The 22,215-nt window shown below is 42.0% G+C and overlaps 1 protein-coding gene across 1 annotated transcript in view; it reads left to right on the plus strand.

The window, feature by feature from the left end:
- LOC134588260 (uncharacterized) overlaps window positions 1-22,215 on the plus strand; it is a 643,152-nt gene that overhangs the window by 47,963 nt on the left and 572,974 nt on the right. The window contains exon 3 of the mRNA XM_063444259.1: window positions 6,193-6,247. Coding sequence (XP_063300329.1) covers window positions 6,193-6,247 — 55 coding nt within the window. The remainder of the gene's footprint in view (window positions 1-6,192; window positions 6,248-22,215) is intronic.

Raw genomic sequence — 22,215 nt, forward strand, 5'->3', positions numbered from 1 at the left:
TAAGCATGGTGGTGGCTTAGTAATGTACTGGGGCTGCTTTGCATCCTCTGGCTCTGGAGACCTACAGCGTGTGGAAAGCAAGAAAGATTAATTGAAATATCAGGAAATACTAAGAGAAAGTGTCATGCCGTCTGTGAGGAAGCTAAAGCTTGGGCGTCATTGGACCTTCCAAGAAGACATTTATTCCAAGCATACCTCAAATTCCACCAAGACTTGGTTGCAAACAAAGTCCTGAAAAATTCACCAGTCAAATCTGTGGTGGGATTTGAAGAAGGTGGTTACAGCACGCAAACCGAAGAATATTACTGAACTTGAGGCCAGTGCTCATGAGCAAATGGCTAATATTCCCCAGGAACGCTACCAGAAGCTGCTGTCTGGCTACGCATCTCACTTGAAGCAGGTCATACCAGCAAAAGGGTGCTCTACTAAGTACTAAAGATGCTTGCCATGAAGGAGGCTGAATCATTTTGAGACTGGAGAAGTCATTTTTAAGTTGCATTTTCAGTTCAAATTTGGTAAAGCATTTTTTTTTGTTGAGCTATTTAAATTGCTTTTTTTTCATTTGTTCATTGCAGACAGCTGAAAGTCTGTACATTTTGATAATAAAACTGATTTTCAATGGTTTAAAAATGTTGATTACAACTGTATATATGTAGGACAAGTCTTTGACCCCCCAGCACCCTCCCATTGGTGGAATGTGGGGACTGTTATAGAAACAAGGGGGGTGGTCCCTAACAGAACCAGCTTGGATCTTAGCTGCCTCCACTTTCTTTTGTGATGTTGTAACATTAAAAAAAGGGATTTGGGAGGCGTTCAGCCACAGTCCCCATGCAAACAATGGGATCTATCCTGGAGTGGATGGCAGAATTAGTGTCAATGTGCTAGTCCAGAGGTAGGCAACCTACGGCACTAGTGCCGTGCACGGCACTCGAGGTGTCTTTGCACGGCACTCAAGGCTGCTAGAGCCAAACAGGCTCTGGCCTATCAGGAGTCCCAGTAAAACTTCAAATATCTGCTAATACGAAAAGATGGTGAAGGACATTCCTCAATTTAAGCATTGCAGCACATAGAGGAAATGATCTCAGATCACTTCCTCCAAGCACTTGTGAATGGGAATCCACAACGTAGTAGGGCAGCCTGCAGCTGCTGTTGCAGCTCCTGTCTTTGACCTGTACCAGGCCAGCCTGGTCCCCACTGGAACCCAGGGAAGCCAACCATACTGCTAGATATACACAGATATTGTGGATCAAACCAAGTGTTTATCTGAGTATCTGCTTGTGACGAAACCAACCTCTCCACTGGGCATTGGAGAAGCCTGTTTGCCCGCCTCCTACCTTTGGACTATGGCCCTGGGAGATTGGGCCCTTTAAAAACAGTGTTCGGCCCTAACAGAGTGCATGTCACTCATTCTGGCCCTTTAATTACTGTGGGAGAAGGATTGGCACTTTTTATATGGCACTTCGGATGCTGCCGAAGTTACCGAAGTTGTCGAAGTCATCGAAGTGACCGGCATCGGACAAAGGACCACATGGCGGCGGCCATTTTAACGTCGAACACCGCCGACCCTTACCATCGTCGACACTTCGACTAAAGCCGAAGTTACCGAAGTTGTCGAAGTCGTCGAAGTGATCGGACAAAGGACCACATGGCGGCGGCCATTTTAACGTCGAACACCGCCGACCCTTACCATCGCCTCCGCTTCGACACTTCGACTAAAGTCGAAGTACCGGCAACACTTCGAACAGGACTTAGCCGTTTTTTATGCAGGAAATTGACCGACCGCACAGCCCAAATCCATGGAACTGTTTTGGGCAAGAAAATGTGCTTGTGGTCGGTCATAAAAGGACTTCTGTGTAACTTTTTATCTACTGGAGGGATTTGTATGATTTTTGAGAATGTTTATGTTTAAAGTATGCTGAGTCTGAATATGTAAGTTATGGAGACTGGATGTATGGTTTTAGAGTTATGAAAGTTGGGTAAAAAGTATGTTTTAACTGTATGTATAATTGGGTTTCCTCTCAGGATAAGGGGAGGGAATATGTGGGATGTAACTGTGATATGATTGGTTATTTTATCCCTCCCTGTGGGCGGTCCTGTATTTTCAACAACTGTAATAAAAGCCAGACTGGCTGTGCTAGCACCTCAGATCATCTTGGACCTTCATGAAGTTTCGGCTCATGTTTGGGGGATTGGAGAACTACACTCTGGGGATTGCTATAATCATTGTACTCCCCCGGGTATAATCACTAAGCTCTGCTAAGAGCTTGTTTTTGTTCCTGCTCTCTGGAATTCGGAGAGGTCCACCTACTGGACCCTGGTCTTGGGCCCAGAGTGGGTGGAGACGGTGAGACCCCAACCAAGCTGCGGCGTTTCGTGGGGTCTGCAGTGGTTATGGTGTCGGGCACAGTGCTTGGAGTCCTCGGAAAGCACTAGGAGCATCCGTCAGCGGACGGTACCCGGTCAGGGTGCCAGCGGTCCCGTTACACTGCTCCTTTCCAAATTGTTAAAATAAATGCGTGCACGTTTTGAAGTAAATTACACTGAGACACAGGTATCAGGTTAATAAAAAACTTCGGAATGTTTACTCGGGGGGCGGCAAGCCCCTTATAAAGGCAAAAATACATCATATGTAAAAATGTAGATAACAGAGAGAATACATCTCTAATTGGTTAGGTGTTAAGTGTCTTATCTAATGCACATCCTACGAGGCGTGATGTCACCATCATCCCGGGATTTTACTCCGGATGTAGGCGCCATCTTGTTACACAAGGTAGTTAGTCGGTGGGAGCGGGTGCTCTATCAGCCATTTTGAGTAGATATTGAATACAGGTATACACAGTAAATAGACATTTTTACTATCCCTAATTTACATTCATAACACAGAAATGAAGAATAACCCTCCCCTTATACAAATAATACGAACAGCCCACACACAAACATACCGTATATACTCGAGTATAAGCCGACCCGAATATAAGCCGAGGCCCCTAATTTTATCCCAAAAAACTGGGAAAACTTATTGACTCGAGTATAAGACTAGGGTGGGAAATGCAGCAGCTACTGGTAAATTTCTAAATAAAATTAGATCCTAAAAAAAATATATTAATTGAATATTTATTTACAGTGTGTGTATAATGAATGCAGTGTGTGCGTATGTGTGTGTGTATGAGTGCAGCGTGTGTGTGCATGAAAGCAGTGTGTGTGTGCATGAATGCAGTGTGTGAATGCAGTGTGTGCAGGGCCGGTGCAAGGATATTTGCCGCCGTAGGCAAAAAATATTTTGCCGCCCCCTCCCCCCCCATATGTCCTGACTTCCCCTCCTCCTCCCTCAGTGGTCCTTACCTCCCCACCCCCGTGTTCCTTCACTCCCCCCCCCAGTGGTCCTGACTCACCCCTCCCCTAGTGGTCCTTACCCTCCCCTCCCCTAGTGGTCCTTATCCCACCCCCTCCCTCTCATAGTGGTCCTTATCCCCCTTCTCCCTCCCATAGTGTTCCTTATCCCCCCCCATCCCTCCCATAGTGGTCCATATACCCCCCCTCCCTCCCATAGTGGTCCTTATCCCACCCCCTCCCATAGTGGTCCTTATACCCCCCCTCCCTCCCATAGTGGTCCTTATACCCCCCTCCCTCCAATAGTGGTCCTTATCCCCCCCCCCTCCCTCCCATAGTGGTCCTTATCCCCCCCCCTCCCTCCCATAGTGGTCCTTATACCCCCCCCTCCCTCCCATAGTGGTCCTTATACCCCCCCCTCCCTCCCATAGTGGTCCTTATACCCCCCTCCCTCCCATAGTGGTCCTTATACCCCCCCTCCCTCCCATAGTGGTCCATATACCCCCCCTCCCTCCCATAGTGGTCCTTATCCCCCCCCTCCCTCCCATAGTGGTCCTTATCCCCCCCCCTCCCTCCCATAGTGGTCCTTACCCCCCCCTCCCTCCCATAGTGGTCCTTATACCCCCCCTCCCTCCCATAGTGGTCCTTATACCCCCCCTCCCTCCCATAGTGGTCCTTATACCCCCCCTCCCTCCCATAGTGGTCCTTATACCCCCCCTCCCTCCCATAGTGGTCCTTATACCCCCCTCCCTCCCATAGTGGTCCTTATACCCCCCCTCCCTCCCATAGCGGTCCTTATACCCCCCCTCCCTCCCATAGCGGTCCTTATACCCCCCCCTCCCTCCCATAGCGGTCCTTATACCCCCCCTCCCTCCCATAGCGGTCCTTATACCCCCCCTCCCTCCCATAGCGGTCCTTATACCCCCCTCCCTCCCATAGTGGTCCTTAACCCACCCCCTCCCTCCCATAGTGGTCCTTATACCCCCCCTCCCTCCCATAGTGGTCCTTATACCCCCCCTCCCTCCCATAGTGGTCCTTATACCCCCCTCCCTCCCATAGTGGTCCTTATACCCCCCCTCCCTCCCATAGCGGTCCTTATACCCCCCCTCCCTCCCATAGCGGTCCTTATACCCCCCCCTCCCTCCCATAGCGGTCCTTATACCCCCCCTCCCTCCCATAGCGGTCCTTATACCCCCCCTCCCTCCCATAGCGGTCCTTATACCCCCCTCCCTCCCATAGTGGTCCTTAACCCACCCCCTCCCTCCCATAGTGGTCCTTATACCCCCCCCTCTCCCATAGTGGTCCTTATACCCCCCCCCTCTCCCATAGTGGTCCTTATACCCCCCCCCCCCCCTCTCCCATAGTGGTCCTTATACCCCTTTTTTTTTTATTATTTTTTTTTATTATTTTATTTCTTATTTTATTTTTTTTTTTTCGTCCCCCCTCCCTGCTTGATATATGGCAGGGAGGGGGGCTCTCCTTCCCTGGTGGTCCAGTTGCAGTTCAGTGGGGGGGGAGAGGGGGGCTGGCAGAGCTGTACTTACCTTTCCTGCAGCTCCTGTCAGCTCTCTCCTCCTCTGCGCCGTCCGTTCTGCTCTTCTGTCAGCTCCCAGTGTAAATCTCGCGAGAGCCGCGGCTCTCGCGAGATTTACACTGGGAGCTGACCGAGGTGCTGAACGGACGGCGCGGAGGAGGAGAGAGCTGACAGGAGCTGCAGGAAAGGAAAGTACAGCTCTGCCAGCCCCCCTCTCCCCCCAGTCTGTATTATGGCAATGCAAATTGCCATAATACAGACTCTGACTCGAGTATAAGCCGAGTTGGGGTTTTTCAGCCCAAAAAATGGGCTGAAAAACTCGGCTTATACTCGAGTATATACGGTACACACAATCTGCACAAACGTAACCTGCTAACAATCCACATACATGCACACAAACCCCACATGCAGCCTTTCACATGCAATACCCCAAACAGCCCACACACACACTACCAAACACACAATGTGACATATCCATCCACAAACAATTCCACAAGCAGCCCCCATACACAGCCCACATTCATATGTATCATACACAATACCATACACTACTAATGAACATATACAATATAATAGCTCATATCCGCACAAATACAATGATGCAAAGCAACTGCAGTAAAAATAACACAAGCAGAATACAGCAGCATACACACCTAAATTTTAAAAAAATAAATGTCCCCTGGCACGCTACGGGACATCACAATCCTATATCGGCACAGTGCTGCTAAAAGGTTGCCTACCCCTGTGCTAGTCTATACTAAGCTGTGAAGTCAAGCACCAATATTTCTGGGATGCTTTAAATACTGTCTGATATTTGGCACATCCTCATCTTAGGCGTGGGTTTGGCTGCTCAGCCAGGGATATCCAATTTGTGCAGGTGTTGATAAGGCAGTTTGCAACTCAGTAGTGTGTATTATCTCTGAACATTAGGTTTATGTGCCATCCAGCAGCACTTTATTTGCCCTTGTATGTATTGCCACTGTGATATTGCTGTTCTTAGATGTTTTCACCTGCACCTAGCACTGTTGAAATGTTCTGAACTGACTAGCTGGGGTAACATCCTATGACAGTGCCACATTGAAAGTCACTGAGCTGTGCTGTATGGGCTTCTACTGGTAGAATGGATCAATGTTTATTCCATAGCTGTGTGATTGAATTCATACACCTGTTAGAGGCTATTGGACAAATCATCCCATTATTAGTGTATGTTTGACTATACTTTAGATTTTCTATTATTTTGTTTAATACTTGAATGATTTACATTTATGTTAAGAAAACTAAAAACTAAGAGAACATGTATAATAATCATAATTATTTTTGTATTGCAGTTTGTGCATGCTCCTGGTGATATGGTTGTATAGAAAGTTCAATTCCATGGCACAGGTAAGCATGTGTTTATATTTCTGTTAAATTGTATAGTTTGTATCTCGTTAATTGGTTAAAGGAACAGTAAAAGCACCACAATCACTTCATCTACGTGGAGTAATTTTGGGGCTGCAGACATGCTGTTGAAAACAGTGTAGTTCCTGAAACGTTCCATTCTTTTGCAATGCCCATCAGACATACAGCTACTAGGGGCTTAGAATAGGAAAGCGATTAAATTATTGAATCTTATTGACATTCAACATTAGCATGCAAAATATGCTGCAGTAAGGAGTTTAAATGGATAAAGAAACACAGTACACTAAACAAAAAAAAAAAAAATGTAAATTGGAAAAATAAAATATATATTTGTTAAACTGTTCTTTAAATGTTATGATTTTTTATGTAATTAGTTTTTGTTTATACTGCTGTCCCCACATGATACACAGTTGTCTTTATTCACACAGAGCAGTAATTGTTTAAGTTCTGTATACAGAACAATAAAAGGCAAGGTATACCCCAGGACAGTAAATATATACACTGATCAGCCACAACATTAAAACCACTGGGTTTTTTAGAGGGCAAATAGGGCTATAATTTGATGTCACATATACATACATTCTCATGAATTTTAGAAAAATGCCAAAAAATTGAAAAAAAGAATTAAACAATTTTTTTCCACAGTTTTGGTAAAAATGTCATGTGCATAATATGTCCAGCTTAGAAAAAGTAATTCAAAATAAATTAATTTATGTGTCTTGATTTATAGAGTACATCATATGTATAGGATTTCAGCTTATTTTGAAAGCTACAGGTCACAAAATACAAGGACTAAAATAAAATTTCAATTTGCAACAATTTTAGAATTTGGTATGTTTGTCTTGTAGGTTTAGTAGCCATCACAGAAAACAAAATTGCCACACAAAAGTATATATTTATACTCGGCCCTCCTTCATCTGAACTGGCCCTTTAAATCAAGTAAACATATCTGCTTAGCTATTCATTGTTTTATTGCAGCTAAAATCATCATAGCGAGACAGTGGAAATCCTCTGAGCCCTTCCAGAAGATTTCCCTAATTAATCAAGTCAAATTCCAACTAACAATGGAAAATGAAATTATTAAAAGTCAGTCAGTGATCTCAAAAAAAAAAAGACTGGTATACAATTTGGCTAAAAAACTGTTCCCTACTCTATGGTAACTCCTAAACCCTCTAGGTGTTGGGGGTATGGATGATGTAACTTTAATTGGTTAGTAGAATTTACCCCATGGTCAACAAGTTTCTAAATCTCTGTTTATTCTCAGGGATATACTTCTAATTACATCCTCACAGACTCTTGTCTAAGCTATATAAATGACTTCCTGTGGTTTTTTTTTTCCGTTTTTTTTTAATTTTTGTTCTTTTCTCCAATAAGGATGTTTGGTTGTTATATCCTAATGAATTTAATCTTTTTTTTATATAATATGACTTATTTATGTCAATCGGATGTATTTTGCATGATTGTGTGTATGTATTTTTTGTCTATGAATTGTCTTGTAATATCAAAACAAAATTTATGAATAAAAAGGATTAAAAATAAAAAAATGTATATATTTATATAAAGTAGACATCAAAGGCTATTTACCTAAGGATAGTTTGACACTTTTTACGTAGCCATTTCATCGCCAATCTCTGCTAAATATTGGAGTAAAATTGTGTTTTTTCTCTATTTTGGCATATACACATGTAACAAGGTTTTTGTAATGTGTATTTCATAAAGCTGTTGTGTGCTATTTCTGCACAGAACCCCATATTGTGTTCAGCTACATCTGCTGAGTATAACGATACCCCCATTGTATGCCTTTGGCACTTTTCTGTAAAGCTACAGTGCCATATAAGAGACATGGCTAATTCAGTTTCTATAGTTAGAATTTTCGTAAATGGATTTGACAGGCATGTCTCATTTTAGGGTATTATAGCAGTGTGACGGTTCAAATAATCCCACAAAGGGCTTTCATTTGATAAAGCAGAATCCCCAAAGTATCTTATATTGTGTATATTGTGCCTTAACTTGTCAACATTTTTTACCCATTTTATGTCAATGTTTGTGGTGAGGGGAGGGAAAAATTTAATTTAATTTCTTATACTTAATAAGTACCACTGTCATAAAAATCCCCAAATTATACTCAGTTACACCTTCTGAGTAAAACAATATGCCCAATGTATGACCTAGACACTATTTTGTGAAGTTACAGTGCTGTAAAAGAGACGTGACAAGTTCGGGTTTTTAAGTGTGAATTTTCATGGAGGGTTTTGATGTGTCTATGTCCCACTTTGGAGGACTTGAGCAGGCTACATATTACAGCTACACCATAAAGGCATACCACTTTTTAATGAAGACATCCCAGAGTATTTGAAAAGGCATATTTTGAACCTTAGCGTGGGATAATGTTTCCGCCTGCTTGTACCAAGTGTAGTGGTAATAAGCATTTTTTCTGCCTTTTTGACACACAAAGTTAGTATGCACAGTATATTTTGCAAATCGTATGTGTGCTACGACTGTGCAATACTTAATATGTTGCTCAGCTATGTCGGCTCAGTACAGCAATACCCCCATATGTACCTTTGCCAGGTATATGTGGACATCGGAGGGGCACATTTGAGACACAGCCATTCCAGTTTTTTTCAAACTTTAAATTTTTACGCTGTGCTCATGTCCCATTTTAGAGTATTTTACCAGGCTATATAATCCAAATACCCCATAAAGCCATACCATTTCTTAAAGAAAACATCCCAGGGTATTTCAAAAGACATATTTTGAACCTTAGCGTGGGATCATGTTTCCGCTAGCTTGTACCAAGTGAAGTGGTAATAAGCGTTTTTTCAGCAATACCCCCATATGTACCTTTGCCAGGTATATGTGGACATGGAAGGGGCACATTTGAGATGCAGCCATTCAGTTTTTTCTAACTTTGAAGTTTTATGCTGTGTCCATGTTCCATTTTGGAGTAGTTTAGATGGTTGGTTATTAAAGCTTCCCCACAAACACATACTATTTATTAAAGAATACACCCTCCTGAGGTAATTCAAAAGGCGTATTTTGAACCTTAGCGTGGGATCATTTTTTCTCTAGTTTGTTCCAGGTGTAGTGGTAATGAGCATGTATTTTTTTTTACTTTTTTTACTTTTTAAAACTAGTTTTTAAACTTTTATCTTGCTTATTCATTTTTAAAAACCTCTTAAAGCTTTTTTTTTTTTTTTACAGATTTAACATTTTTATAAGCTTTTCTTTTTTTTTTACAGTTAACACCTAACTAGCAGTAAGCAGCACTAACCGTAAATTCCACAATTTCCCATAACTCCCACCCACCCCAGCTAGCAAAATATATCATTTTTAAATATTTAAATTAATTAATTTAATGAATTGAATCCCTAAAAAGCAAGTTAACCTTAACCCCTTAAGGACACATGACATGTGTGACATGTCATGATTCCCTTTTATTCCAGAAGTTTGGTCCTTAAGGGGTTAAGGGGTTACAAAAAATAGGATCACAGTATAATACTGTGATCTGTATTTTGATCACTGTAGGTAGTGATCAACTGGCAGGGAAGGGGTTAATTTTTATTAGGACTGGGTAAAGGAGGGTGGGATTTTTTTTACTTTTTTAAAAAAAAGTTATTAAAACATTTTTTAAAACTTTGTTTTAAACTTTTTTTTAACATTAACCCCTAGCTAGCCTAACACCAAATTCCCCACTAACTTCCACCCACCCCAGCTAGCTAAATGTATCATTTTAATGTATTTAAATTAATTAATAACTCAATATAATACTGACGGATAAGGATTGGTGTACACCCATGAAAATACTCAGAAAACATATACATTGTCTAAACTTAATAGAAACTTTTTTTAAAGTTTATCATAGGTGGTACTTAGTACCAACGAGATTAGCTAAAATATCCACATCAAATTCTTCTCTATGTTGAAGATGTCACAAGTATGAAGGGGGTATGTTACATGTATGGTGGAGTTGCCCAAAATGTTCTAACCTATGGGATTCAATCTACTCTTTTTTTAGAGTTCTTTAATATTAAAGTTAAAAAATACCCACATACGTGTTTACTTCACCTTAGATGCCACAGACTCCCAAAAGATCAGCTAATACTAACTATACATTCTTTTATAGCGGCGAAGATACTAATAGCAAGATCTTGGAAACAAACCCATACACCCGACAGTAGACAGTTTATAACCCAAGTATTATACCAGCTCGAAATGGAAAGAGGAGTTGCTTTTTATAACAATGATAGAAAGTATATACCGTACATCACTTAGATAAATGGTTATCCAAAATCAAAGATTGTTTCACTTGATCCGATTGTTTCTCTTCTTTCTCGACTTATTTAAATATTGTTTAATACTAATCATCCGGATACCAGATGTGTAAAATATATAGGATACGCCCCCCATATAATAATTAGATCTAGAAATGGAAAGAGGAGTTCTATACTTCAATAAGGACAGGAAATATATCCTTTATTTTAACAATATGATATCTAAGCTCAAAGATCGTCCTAGATAACTCGCTAATTTCTACTGCTTCCTGTTATTCCCAAGTATTGTAAATGTTTGTTATGTTATGTTATATTCTGATGTCATCTGGGTAAGGTATATAGTGTAGGTTACCTAGATCACATCAAACATTTTTTTTAGTTGTATGTATATACTGGTATGAAATACTCGATGGTAATGTCCTTGTTTGTTTATATAACAGTGTAATTGAAAAGGATTTTTTTCCAATAATAAAAAACATTAAATACTAAATTAATTAATAAAGTTAAATTAACCCCTGGGGGTTACAAAAAATAAAAGTTGTCCATCAGGGGTTAAAAGAAAAAAAAATCAGATCACAGTAATATGTAGTCCTTGCCAATTGATCACTGTAGTCCGTGATCAATTGGCAGGAAAGGGGTTAATTTATATTTAAAATGGGTATAGGGGGGTGGGATTTTAATTTAATTTATTTTTTTATTTTTTTGCAGGGAGAAGATCACTGCTGATCCGTCTCCCTGCACTTAACACTGAACCCGGAAGAGCAGTGAGGCGGATCGTGAGTCCCTGTAGCACATGGGGTTAACTTTACCGCATGACGGACCTAGTCCGTCATTCGTCGTTAACGGTTTCCCCACCATGACGGACCAGGTCTGTCATTTGTCCTTAAGGGGTTAAGCACATCATGCTATCTGTACATTGTTTTAGTCAATGCATCGTGTGCCAACATCACTGAGGATTTTTGCCCTGCTTGGGGACGCATCATGTATCTTTGTGATATATGGTGTATTCTGTGTATATGGGAGCGATTTTTGTGAAGCTGTTTTTTTTTTTTCACAACCGATTCATTTTAATGTTGGCCATAATAAAAAGGTGCCAAAACACACATTACATTGCAGTTTGAAGCTGTGTGTCCGCAGACCGGTCAGAGTGCCCATGATGACCCCTGTCCACCTTTGAAAGGCCTCTAATCACCCACAGAGGCGTTACACATAAGGGTGCCCCCTATGCAGATGACCTACTCTTCTTTATAGATAATCCACACGTTTCATTGCCGAACCTACTAGCGGCCTTTGCCACATTTTGCCGAATCTCCAATTTAAAACTCAACACTGACAAAATAGAAGCGCTTCCAGTTGCTTTAGCCCCAGAACGATCAAATGGTGTGTAATGGATCGCCTGGCACCCCGACTGGGTACCTTCGTTAATGGATGCTCCTAGCGCTTCCTGAGGCCTCCAAGCACTCTAGCCGACACCACAATCACCGAATCAGAGAAGCATATAAATCTTCTCAAACCTCTGAATGCTGTAGACAGTTGAATAGGAACCATACGAATAGGTTTTCACTCCTAGCAGTCAAACTGGAACAGCATACAATAAATCCTCCCCCAATAATGAGACAACACTTCACTTTGAGGGTAAAACAGGAACTCTGGACTGGCACATCCAGCCTGGCTTTTATTACAACTGTACACATACAGGCCACACCCAGGGGGAGGCCTAAAATAACCAATAGCATCACGGGTGCAACCCACACATCCCCTCCCCTTAGTGTGACACATAATCCCATTATTCATACAGTTTAAAATATACTTTTTACCCAATATTTATAACTTCAAAACCATACATCACATTCACATAAAAATACATATCCACAATCAATCCATTCAGGGGAACAACATATTAAAAAATGGCATGAATCAGACCAGGGGTTCAAAAGTTAGTAATAGTATCTTTTAAAACCCCTGTCAGCATGACTTTCCAGCTCAGACCGGTTACCTCCCACAATGCCTCACAATCTCGCCTCCCCTCTGGCCTGGAGATAATTGGGGAAGGAATCTAATTATCTCCAAGGACTGAGGCAAAACTCCATTACCCACATGGCAGACAAAAAGACAGTAAAAGACATAAAATTACATACTGATACATTTAACACATAAAAACACAGATTGCTACATATCCCCAGTTTAACCGAACACATAAATACCTACATAATATTTAAGACAGTATTACTGTGATATGTTACAAAGTCTTAAAGGGACATTATTCCCAAACGTCCCAATATGTCCACGGATGATTCTAAAAGGGCCAGCAGCAGCAATATAAACTAAAACAGGCCCAAATATAGTTCAAACGTACCAATTTTCCAGGGGCCATAGTCAGCAGGTAGGAGGTAGGCAGCAAGGCCCCTCCAATGTCCCGTGGTGAGGCGGTTTCCGCCACATGGTGTACAAGCGAAATACCTCGGAATATGGCTCACAAATGACCCGAGTCAGCTTTAGCAGGAAAACTTCCTCCCTATACTCCGCACACTGCACCAGGATTTACTGTGATGGGAAGAACTGTGTCTCATGGTTTGGATCAACGCCTTCAAAATGAACCTGCTGCCACGTCTACTCTACTTGTTTCAAACAGTTCTGATTGCGATCCCTTAGGCCTACTTCCGCAACTAGGATATCCTTACTGCTTCGGTTTATATGGAGGACTGGCCACTGAGATTAAAACCGATACAGCTTACACTTCTGAAATGTCTCGGCAGAACTGGTTTACCATCCATTCAGCTATGCTACCGAGCTACGCACCTCCTGTGTCCCTGATTGATGGTGCACTACCACCAATTTATCGGTGCAACTCTGCGAGTCTGGACCTCGCTCAATTACAAACACCAACTCACAACCAAACCAACCCCCCTAACTTCCTTAACATATAACCCGGAAGTAGCGGGCGGCCTTACACCACGGGATTTACTGGGCTTTTTAGAATCGGACTGGCCCTACATCGGGCGCCTGTGCTCTGCCAAAAAACTGAAACCATTGGCGGACGTGCTCACACAAGAGGTCGAGACGGGGCTTCACAGATTCATGTATTATCAGATCCAATCTTTCTTTGCTTTCCTTTCTTGGAAACACCTTGTCCATTTGTCCTATTTGAAACACTTTGCTTGCATAGAGAGCACCTTATCTCCAATCCCTATGGCACATTACTGACATCAACGCAGAGAACACCTCCTGAATACAGGGCAAATCCAAGGGAGTCATACTATCTAAGAATCTATGGGAAAAAATCCACATACTTCCACACCAAGGTGAAACCAGCTCTAAACTGCAGAAAGTTAACTATAATTTGCTTACAGGCTGGTACAGGACACCTGTATGACCTGTACCGTATGATCGTGGCCCCCAATGCAACATGTTGGAGATTTCAGACTGCGAGTGGCACAGTCCTCTCCATATGGTAGATGTGCCGTATGATATCCCTGTAGTGGACGAGGTTACACGGCCTGATCACCGAAATCCTGAACTAGGACCTCCTGCTGCAGCCCATTTTGATGTTGCTTCACCACATGAAATTACTGATTCTGGCTTATAAGAAGTCCCTTGTAAGGCATTTGTTGAACTGATATAGATCCAATTTGATCTTTGTTATATTCAGGGGAACCCAAACTGTTTCAAGTGCACTTGGAGAAGCGTGAATTAGACACCAGACGCGTGTTGGTTATCAAAATAAGCCTCTGACCTTTATTTTGTCAGTTGTGTTTTTATACATTAAAAAGTAAGTGCTTACGTTCAAATAATCCTAGAACAGTAGTAGGAAGGGAGTGAAAGGGTGAAGGGAGTACAGATAAGACATAGGGATGAACGTCATGTACATATAACAGATATGTTCCGGGAAAGAGAAGGAACAGACTGATTTAGGAGAGACAGCTCAGGTGGGGGCTATTTGCTTCTGGAACTAGACATATATGGTCTTAAGTATTGTTTTAAACATTAAGCATTTCCTGAGTCCAAGTTAGCCTATTTTAATAAAGGCTATCTAATATGACACCTATAAGCTTAAACATTGGAATCAAGGTAAATTCTTTCACAAACGCAGTCTAATACCTGTCAGATGGAAATTGAAGGACATCCAAACTATAAAACAATGGATGGACAAAGTAGAAGAGCTATACTAAATGGAGTCTATTAGGGCCTTTTAGAGCGGAACCTTCAAACGCTGCTCACAAATGTGGGCACCATGGAGAGACTACATGGCCAGGCAAACACTGGTGCTAGTGGATCACCATGAGGGTTGATGAGAAAAGAACTAATAGGGACACCTCCTTGTGGATGGATTTTGTGGCAGCGGTATGGGGTGCAGTGAAATGCTGAAAGCATTAGAGGACAATGTACGCATATCCCCACCCAGCTGCTCCGGTCTCCCCCCCCACCTTTTTTCTTTCTCTTGCCCTCCCACATGCAGTGACCTTGTTCACGTCCACTTAATGCACCTGGTTTGGGAGATCGTGGCGGGTTACTGGAGATTGTAAGGAGTATATCAACACCAGACAGGTGGAGGGACGCCCATGCGATCTTATATGGAATGAGGGCTTACCTTGTGAGGGTTGACATGGCATATCAATGATAAATAGTGAAATTGTCCTCTCCCCCAACAGCCTGAGATGCCTGAAACTGGAAGGCCTCAGACATTTTGGTTTCTCGCCTCCCCTCTGGCTAGGAGCGTACAATTCTCCACAGTATTTCCAATCATGAATGTGAGATGGATGTTCTTAGCATATCCCAGTCTCGACTGTCATGATTTTGGTAATGCCTTCAAACACTTCGATAATCCAGCTCTGAATACTATTGATAATAATATCATCCCCTAAAGTTAATTATTCTTTGCCTCTATGTCTCTTGTTAACTTGTAAGACTACTTCATACGTTTTATGTACTTATGTACAAATTGATTACTTTAAATAAAAATTGTTAAAAAAAAAGTTAAGTCAGCCATAAAAAAGAATTATGATTCAGGACATAGGGCAAGCATATATATTAGATGACAAGATTATCCATGTGATACTAATGGAGGTGCTATAAAATGCATTAACAGATTAAAAATGTTATCTCATATTTGAAAAAGTAATCTCAAATGGTGTTGGATAGTCACTCCACTTAAGCCATGCAATCTGTGCTATAATGGATTTGTCATAAGATGGGGAAAAAAGATTTGTTCCCTATTAGGTTTAGAATATGAACCAACCTTTTTTTTTTTTTTTAAATAAAAATTGAAAATCTTGAAAAAAAAGGTAAACCTACCTGTAATCTGCCACCAAAACACGCTCCTCTATGTAGCCCGTTCCGCCCACTGTGAGATCGCCAAGCATGACTTCCCAGCCCATTGACATCATAGAGAAGCATTGTTGACATATAGTGCCTCTTTCTGCCCACTGTGATGTCATCAACAATGATGATCTCTGTCCAATCCAATGACACCTGAGAAGGATTATGGAAATAAGGTGCATGCATGACTATTGCCACATTCTGTGAATCTCCACTACTTCTCTGTGAGATATAGATGTTGTGGACCCTAATTGGACCTGTAAAAACTATGCTTAACTAAACAGTACTGAAACCAATGCAGTGTGATTTAAAACTAAACAATCTGAATACAGGTTATTTACGAAAAAGAGAATTTTTAAAGTGATTTTCAAATATAAGGTTAAAATAGCAGAACTCAAAAAAGTCTCTAAGTCAGCTATACTTTTAGTTCAGATACCTTTTGTCTTTTCTTTAAATCCTCACTTTAGTGAAAGACACTGAGAGAGCCTGATGGAGAACTATAGTAGTAGTAATAGGGAACTAATGACACAAATTATAAAAAAAAAAAAATGTTGAGTGTGTGCTGTTTAGATATTGACATTGCAAAAAGATACCAAATGGAGAGGATGGGTTGGATTATCACCCCTTAACTGAACTCCCAGTAGATGAGGTATATTTAGTATACTTACAAAATTTAAAGTTTTTTTTTTTTGGTTTTTAAATAGACTATCCACAAGGTGAATAACTTAAAACTGTATATGCTTTTTCTATGAATGTAGAAAAAACTGTATATGCTTTTTCTACTGTAAGACTGTTAACATGCTTTTTAAAAAAATGTTTTGCCTTGAGTAACATGTCCTAAACAGCTGAATCCAGCCTTTTCATCAGCTTGAGGACTTTGGGGTTTTAGTGTTGAGACTGTAATACCCATCTAGGAGAATGCTCTTTGGGAGGTAACATGTGGTTGAGGAGTGGACGCAAGAAGTGTGTGATTTCAGCTGTCTCCATAGACTTGGGTCCTGAATTTTAAGGTTTCTGCAGCAAATCCTGTTGTTTTGTTCTGCAAGGCCTAATGCCAAATCAGCTTGCTTCTGGGATGGATGAAGATAGATAGATAGATAGATAGATAGAAGGAGGCCGGTTGGGCTTTTAGATCATGAGTGTCCTCCTCAGAAACCTTAATTCTACTCAAAATGGTGTTTAGCTCCTCTTGGTTAATGGATAGATCCACTTGAAACACTGTGTTTATATCATTGTGAAGGGCCTTAATATCTCTTCTGGCAGCTGTCATGTTGTCAACTTTATCCGAGAAAGTTTTCTAATCTAGGGAATCCAGTGAGGGCTCCACTGTGGAAAAAAGAGTCCTCGGTAAGAAGAGCCACCGTGGAAATACGATCCTGCATGATGTAGGCCACTGAACAGAAATCTCTCTTGTTTGTTTTTCTTGAATGGTTTTGTATGTGAAAGTAGTGCATTCGTAAGGCAGTAAAAACCCGAGCTCCAAATATGGAGCTCGTATAAGACACATCTGCACAGTGCGCCAGTCAGTCCACCCCCTCAGTGATTTGTTAATCTAAATATTATGTTGTTCATGGGCACTGCTGGGTGTTAGAGGGGTCATGTATTCTGAAATACCTTTGCAGCCATTTGGCGTGGGCAGTATATATATTTAAACAGGATTTTTCTCCTGAATTAATTTTACCTGAATGTCCTTGTAAGTGAACATAATTTATGATGCACAAAGGAGTAGAAGAAGATGAATAATAGTTTCAAGGTTAGCATTCAGCATTATTAAGAATAGTCCCTGTGTCCTGCAGTGGCTATCAGCAATGCCTCCTTGCATGACCTTCACCAGTAAATTCACGCTTCCGCTAAGATTATCAAGGTCAAGGAGGTAATGAAGGACTGTGGAATTGCGAGCCAGTTGTGTATATGTTCTGCTGCAGATTAACATTGTATCCACAAGGTAAAAAGCAGAAAAGCAAATGATTTTCAGCACTTGTGGTTTTAATCCAAATGGATTTGGGTGCTCCATTTGTTAGTCTGTTTAATTGATCAGTTACTTTAATTATGTGGTTCAAAAACCTCTGGCAGTCAGTGTCAAACCATCTTCTATACTTGTGAAGTGTCTTCTCGCACATGAGTTAACTGGGACAGTGCTCTGACATGCAGAAATACTGATTGCTGTGTTGTGAAAAGCATCTCTCTGCTGTCTGTAATCCCTTGATAATCAAACCGATCTGTTCTTTTATGAGTTACGCTCGTCACTTAGAGAAATCCTGGCAATTTATATCGATTACGTATTCCAGCCGAATAATATGATTTACGGTAATTTATGCAGCGCTGTTAGACTGTACTAAGGATCTCGCACCTTGTCTTATTGAAATACAGCGTGTCTCACATTACAGATGTTTTCCATAAGGGTTAATGCACAGCGAATCTACGCACTGAAAATAGTCATATTTAATTTGAGAAAATGTGAGTGATGTTGTGCCTTCCAAATGCATTTTTTAAAAAAATTTTACTGAACAATTTCAGAATAAAAGCTTTGTAATCGTTAAATAAATGTCCATAACCTCCCAGTTTTATATTGGTACAAAATTAAGAGGAGTTCCGACTAATATTTAGCACTACAAGTACTACCAAAGGATAGTGACTGCTGCCATAGAGGATCAGTGTTATTTCCAAACACCGAAAGACTACGCTCTCCCTCCTCCACCACATTGCTAGAGTATAATTTAAACCTCTGCATTATTAATGCCAGCTCTATCCAATCTGGATGGAAGTGACAGGTTGAGAGTGTTGGGAGTGAGATCGCCCAGCATTCTCTTTTGTCCAGTTTGGGCAGAAAACTTCAGAAGTCGGAAATGTCCTGACAGTGGAGGAGAAAAATTGCATGTTCAGTAGCTCCAGCTGTAAAGGCCTCAAGAACGCTTAAAACGACGATTTATATACCATTTTAGTCCCCCGGACTTACCAGTGCACAAGCAAAGATACCTATGGCCTCTGCCAAGGCTCAACGCCAAAAAACTGGCCCCTGCAACATAAAACATTCGTAAAGACCGAGGCAAGATGACGCTGGCACAAGATCCCCAGTGTCAGGTACGGCATCCGAGTCTGAGATCTTGGTTCGGTTATCGGATGAACTCGGGCCTTTGAGAACTAAATACACACTATGTTGCAGTCTCTGAGAAGGACACTACAAGTCAAGAAGAAGTGTCCATCACTCCTTCACTACATGCTAACCTTAAAGCTCTGGGAGAAAGGACACAGATCACCTAGACAGGACGGTGGATTAGTTATGCATAGCACATAAAGAGATAGTAGATAGGAGATTCCCAGGCCTTCCTTCTCTCTCAAATGACGGACAGTAATAATTCACAAGAGTAACGTTTGCATTAACAATGTGGGTGAGGAGGAGCAATCTCTGGGTGCCAAGAATAGCTCTGGATTTTTTCAACCACTCATAAGCTGCTTGACAAAAACCAGTGGAATTGCACCTACACTATAACTACCACCCAGAGCTGTTGTGGTTATTGTGCATAGACAGCCCCTTTATTTTTTTTTTAAATTCTTTATTTATTACAAGGTTTCAACACCATACATAACAGTGGTAATAGAGTACATACAAAGAACTGAACAGTTTCAGGCATCAGCGAAGATAGGAATATGGCAAAAAAACAACAAAAAATAAGCAATCAGTAATGATGAGTATGATGAGCGAACATCGGCCATGAAAGTTCATATGTAGAGATGGTGTTCCACCTGATTTTAAAATATATATATATATAAAACAAAAAGTAAAGAGAGAAAAGAACTTTCGACTGGCAATATCACGTGGGTCATGTTAAGCAGAGGAGTACTGACACAGTTTCATTGGATTCGAGGCATATGTATGCATATTCCCCTCTTCCAGCCTTGAGTGTGTGTTTGCCTTTTTAAATGTTACATCAAATCCACGGCAGACCTTAGGTGTGCACAGTTCCCTGGAGGCATGGCCGAAAAGGTATCTGCACGTGAAAAGGAATAGGCGGGCCAGTCAGATTGAAAGGAGGGAAGGAAAGAAAGAAAAGGGGTTAAAGGTAGATAAAACTAGAGATAGGAGCAAGAGAAGATAGGAAAGAGAAATCAAGTGGGTAGGGAAGGGATGGTAAGGGGGGAGACGTTGGGACCTATTTATGTAGTTTATAATTTATAACCGGCATGCATAAGTGAAATGGTACATAAGGTAGTGTCGGCCTGGAGATGTCCGACACGAAAGGGTCGACAGCGTACCATATGCCCCCCAGTGGGATCATGAATGTCCCACGCAGGGGTATAGTATGACATGGAGCGGGGGAACAGGAAATACATGGTCCCACAAATATAGGGGTATGGGGGAATGAGCCCACACCTTCCGCCTCCTAATCGCCCACTCCACTGTCTATCCATGGAGCCCAGATCTTGTCGAAGTTCGCGGTCGTGCCTCTGACCTTCGCCGTCAGTTTATCCATAAGAAAGGAATCTTTAATTTTTTGCAGAACAACATTCAGTGGAGGAGTAACACTCTGTAGCCACCCTTGTGCTAGGGCTCTCCTAGCAGCTGAATTCACTTTATTTATCAATTTCTGTTCTGTTCTGGACCAGTCCTCCATAGGTCTGGCCAGAAGAAACACCCAAGGGTCCAATTTGATGTCTCTATTAAAAATATCTCTTAGTAGCTCCGCAACCTGCTTCCAGAACTTTTGGACCTCCGCGCAGTCCCACCACATGTGCAAATAGGTTCCCTTGTGGCCACAACCTCTCCAGCACAAATCATTAGAGACTCTGTTCATTCTACAAAGCTTTACTGGGGTGGAATACCACCGGAACATGGTCTTATACGCTTGTTCCTGTATGGAGACACATATAGACGAAGCTGCCGCAGCTTCCCATATCTCCTGCCACTCCACCCCTTCCAACTCCTCACCAAGGTCAGCCTCCCATTGGGATGTGTATGTGAGCGTCCCCCATTCCGGCGTGGTAATACCTAAATGTGAATACAGAGCAGCAATAAGACCTTTCGGGAAGTGTTTTTTAAGGCACATGTTTTCGAAAAAGGTAGGCACCGTCAAAGCAGCGGTTCTAACTACTGGTGTCTGGGCATAATCTCTTAGTTGCAGATACCTAAAGAAATCAGAAGGGCGCATAGTAGCCCTAGCCTTCAAGTCCTCGAACTGAAGAAGCGAACCGCCTACATATAAATGGCAGAGACGTTGGACACCAGCGCTCTCTATGCCCTTGAAATCCCTGGCATGCAAACCCGGGCTAAAGGCTGTGTTTCTTAGGTATGGAGTCAATGGGGAGTTCTGTGAGGATAGTCCATATTTTAGTGATGCGGCATCCCATAGTTTCAAGGAGTTCGCTATTGCCGGGCATTTAATATGCCGGGACGGCCTGTTGGCCTTAGGAGTCCACATGAAGAACTGGGGAATGTCAGGCCCCATGAGGGAGGACTCCAAATCTACCCACCTCCTCTCGTCCGGGGGAGAGTGCCATAACGCTATTTGCGCTAATTGGGCCGCTAGATAGTAAAAATATAGATTCGGTAAACCTAAACCACCTCTCGGTTTGGCCCGATATAAGATATTCCGTGAGACTCTATGTTTCCTGTTCTGCCAGATAAATTTGACAATCGCCTGTTGAATTGTGCCCAGATCAGACTTAGTTAGTCTAACCGGAAGAGCTTGAAATAGAAACAGGAGTCTAGGGAGCACGTTCATCTTTACTGCGTGGATCCTGCCGATCCAAGAGATCGGTTTATCCTGCCATTTTTCCATATCCGAGATTAGAGTGCGGATTAAAGGCATATAGTTTTGCTGGTAGAGCCGGGCCGGGTCCGCCGTCAGTCGAACCCCAAGGTATTTGATATGGTCTCTATCGATTTTGATCTTATAAGTCTCCTTTATATGAGTCACATCCGGGTCAGGTATATTGAGAGGGAGAGCGCTCGATTTGGACAGGTTCACCCTATATCCGGCCAGATCGCTATAAGCGTCCAACACGGCCATTAAAACTGCCATCGATGGTCTTGGGTCCGTCAAGGTCAACAGCACGTCATCGGCAAAACCGGACACAACGTATCGTTGTCCCCCGATCTGAATCCCCCGAATCTCCTGATTATTACGCACTGTTTGCAACAGGGGTTCCAGTGATAAAGCAAACAATAAAGGTGACAAAGGACAGCCCTGCCTCGTTCCGTTGCCCAACCTGAAGGGCATAACTTTCGATCCCGTGATCCGGACCCGCGCCTGAATATCAGTATACATTGCCTGAATTGCTGTTATAAAAGTGTCTGGGAGGCCAAAATGTCGGAGAACCTCGAAGAGATAAGGCCACTTAACTCTGTCAAAGGCCTTCTCC

The sequence above is a fragment of the Pelobates fuscus genome, chromosome 1 (genome assembly GCF_036172605.1).
Source record: "Pelobates fuscus isolate aPelFus1 chromosome 1, aPelFus1.pri, whole genome shotgun sequence".
In the NCBI taxonomy this organism is placed as follows: Eukaryota; Metazoa; Chordata; class Amphibia; order Anura; family Pelobatidae; genus Pelobates; species Pelobates fuscus.